Here is a 2,729-nt window from a genome sequence, read left to right on the forward strand (position 1 = left end):
AACAACGAAACCAAACACAACCACAGGAGCAAACTACAAAACCGAGCCTCAACACAGCAGTTTAGGAGGATGCATATTTTTTCCACTGAACAGTTAAAAATTCAGCAGGACGAACCATGGACGTGGAAAAGTTGTCAGAAAAACTAACTGACAGCCGCCGATATGTTATGTTTACTCTGTCAATCTGCAGAAATTTACACTACTCGATCTCTCAATCGATCTTGACAGGCTGACAAACTCCAAAAAATGTTTGGATTTTGCCATCGACGTACGACACACTCAACTTCATCACGTCTCTTTTAAGTTAATTATCACTCACCAATAATTTAGAAAATTGACTTACCAAAAAAAAAAAAAAGAAAAAGAAAATTGACATTTGAACCTTCCTATATTGTTGTACGTTGTTGTCTCGTTTACTTGGTCAACCTGGAATACTTGGCTTCCGGAATCCACCCTGAAACGTCGCTGCTCCGTAGCATTTCTTTGAATACACCATTATTTAATTAGAGGGAAACGGAAAGAATGGGAATACAAGGGGGGAGGGAGAGCCTATTTTTTTCCTTCAAGTTCTCGCACTTCGCAAAAATGTCCGGGACTTGGCTGCTGCTACTTCAATTATTATCCCTCACCTTGGTTTCACACTTGTTTCATACTTCCCTCGGTGATGTCGGCACGGCGGCCCAGTATTCTCCCCCGTATTTACGTAAGTACCCTCAACAGCTACGAAATGTTGCGCAGCTAGCTAGCTCAATTATTTCACCTATAAGGCTATAACAATTCTTTCTGATCATCAATTTTTTTTTTTTATATATATATGTGTATAGCCACGGCATGTTACGGAAGCGACCCATCTCCGTTCCCGTCGAGCAATTTGTTCGGGGTGGCCGGCGACGGGATATGGGACAATGGCGCGTCGTGTGGGAGACAGTACTTGGTGAGGTGCATCAGCGCTTCAAAACAGGGCGCTTGTATAAGAGACCAGACAATCCAGATTAAGATTATTGATTATGTCGGCTCAGCGCCTTCTTTGCCGACGGCTAATGACACCACCATGGTTTTGTCCAAGACTGCTTACGAGACCATAGCAAATCCAGCCATTGCGGATCAATTCATCAATATAGAATTCCTACTGTAAGTTTCTTCTTCAATCTTCATCTTCACCTTGCTCGCTAATCTACGCCTCACATGCATTGAATTTTATCAAGTTTATTCTAATGCCACCTGATCCTCCGGTTCAAATGAACATAGTAGATGATATTTTTATCTTTTCACTTTTTGAGGGGACAAAAATACTTCTCCACTATAATTAATTGGAAGTTCAAACAGGATCCTGCTAATTAATGAGTTACCATTTTTTAGAGTATCATTGAAATAAGATTCAAAATAATTGAAAGACAGTTTCTATCTATTCTCTAATTATTATAGGAATTTGTGAATTTTTTATGTTCTTTATATATATAACCTCCAAGTTGACTAGATAGATTTTTGTATTCTTGTGTTTAGTTCTAAGGCAATATTAATATATAAAGAATCTCGTTTGTGATTTTTTTTATTTTTTATTTTTTTAAATTTTTCGTAAAATTCTTGAACTATCACGCATTTTGAAATAACTCTCTTAAATTTTAAAAACTCTTAATTTGATTTGATGTAATGTACCTCTTTATCAAATTTTAAATGGTAAAAGTTTATACCACTAACTTTTTTATAAATTTTAAATTTACCCTCAATTCGAAAATCAAAGGGCAATTTGGTCTTTTAAGTAATTTCTGTTAAAAGTTAAAGGCAGAATCTGATAGAGGAGGGTTAATTAAATCAAATTGAAATTTTAGGGATTAAATTGAGAGTTTTTAAAATTTGAGAGATATTTTCAAAATGCGTAATAGTTATTTGGTTTAAAGTGAAGTTTTCTATTTTTTTTTTTAATATAATGTTTGAGCTTTATTTTTACTAGTATTATCAGAGAGGAGGGCTTTATTTATTTATTTATTTTGAATTCATTTTGAAAGATATTATGTATTCCGTTGTAGGGTATGAGTTGGGAAGTGGCATTGGCTTGAATCCTGCCTCAACTAGAAGAACAAGGCAGACAAAGAATGAGGAAGAAGAAATATATCTACATGTACATGCATGTGACTTGTGTAATTTTGATTGGTCAGTGACTGATTGATTGGTGGCTTATTATTTATAAGGAATTTTTATTTATTTATTTCAATAACGCGTATATAAATATCTCCTTTGTCAATTTTCCATCCTTGTACGTCAGTTTTTAAAAAATAAATCAAAGGAGAATCTTTCGTTGTCGCGGAAGTTTCTTGCGTGCTCTTTGGTGTTGGAAACTTCTGTGTATCAACTAGCTAGCTGCTCCTTGGATCTTGCCAAACCTTTACGCAGACGGCGCAATCACTCATGCTGATGTTCTCTTAACTTTTAAAATTATTATTAAATTTTATAGGAATGAGGTGGTTTCCTTAATTTTTTTTTCTTTTTTTTTTTTAAAAAATAATAATGGTCATGTTTGTTAAAGTTTAGAATAATGGGTATGTTAAAATTTTGTTTTTGTTTTTTATTTTTTATTTTAATGACAAATATACTAATACAGAGTAATGTTACACGCTATACTTTTTATTTGACCTTCATTCTATTAAGAGTATGTTTGGAATTGTATTTGAGAAATATAATTTTTAAGTCAAAAAATTTTTTTTTTGGTAAAAGTTTCATTTAAAAACTTT

General features: G+C 33.5%; 1 protein-coding gene across 1 annotated transcript; it reads left to right on the forward strand.

Moving 5' to 3' along the window:
• Positions 1-432: 432 nt before the first annotated feature.
• Positions 433-2,229, forward strand: LOC132166140 (EG45-like domain containing protein). The gene is made up of 3 exons (XM_059576912.2): positions 433-703; positions 825-1,131; positions 2,028-2,229. Exons 1-3 carry the CDS (start codon positions 523-525, stop codon positions 2,032-2,034), a joined length of 495 nt encoding a protein of 164 aa, XP_059432895.1. The 5' UTR covers positions 433-522; the 3' UTR covers positions 2,035-2,229.
• Positions 2,230-2,729: the final 500 nt, after the last annotated feature.

This window comes from Corylus avellana, chromosome 11, assembly GCF_965113065.1.
Source record: "Corylus avellana chromosome 11, dhCorAvel1.hap1.2, whole genome shotgun sequence".
Classification (NCBI taxonomy): Eukaryota; Viridiplantae; Streptophyta; class Magnoliopsida; order Fagales; family Betulaceae; genus Corylus; species Corylus avellana.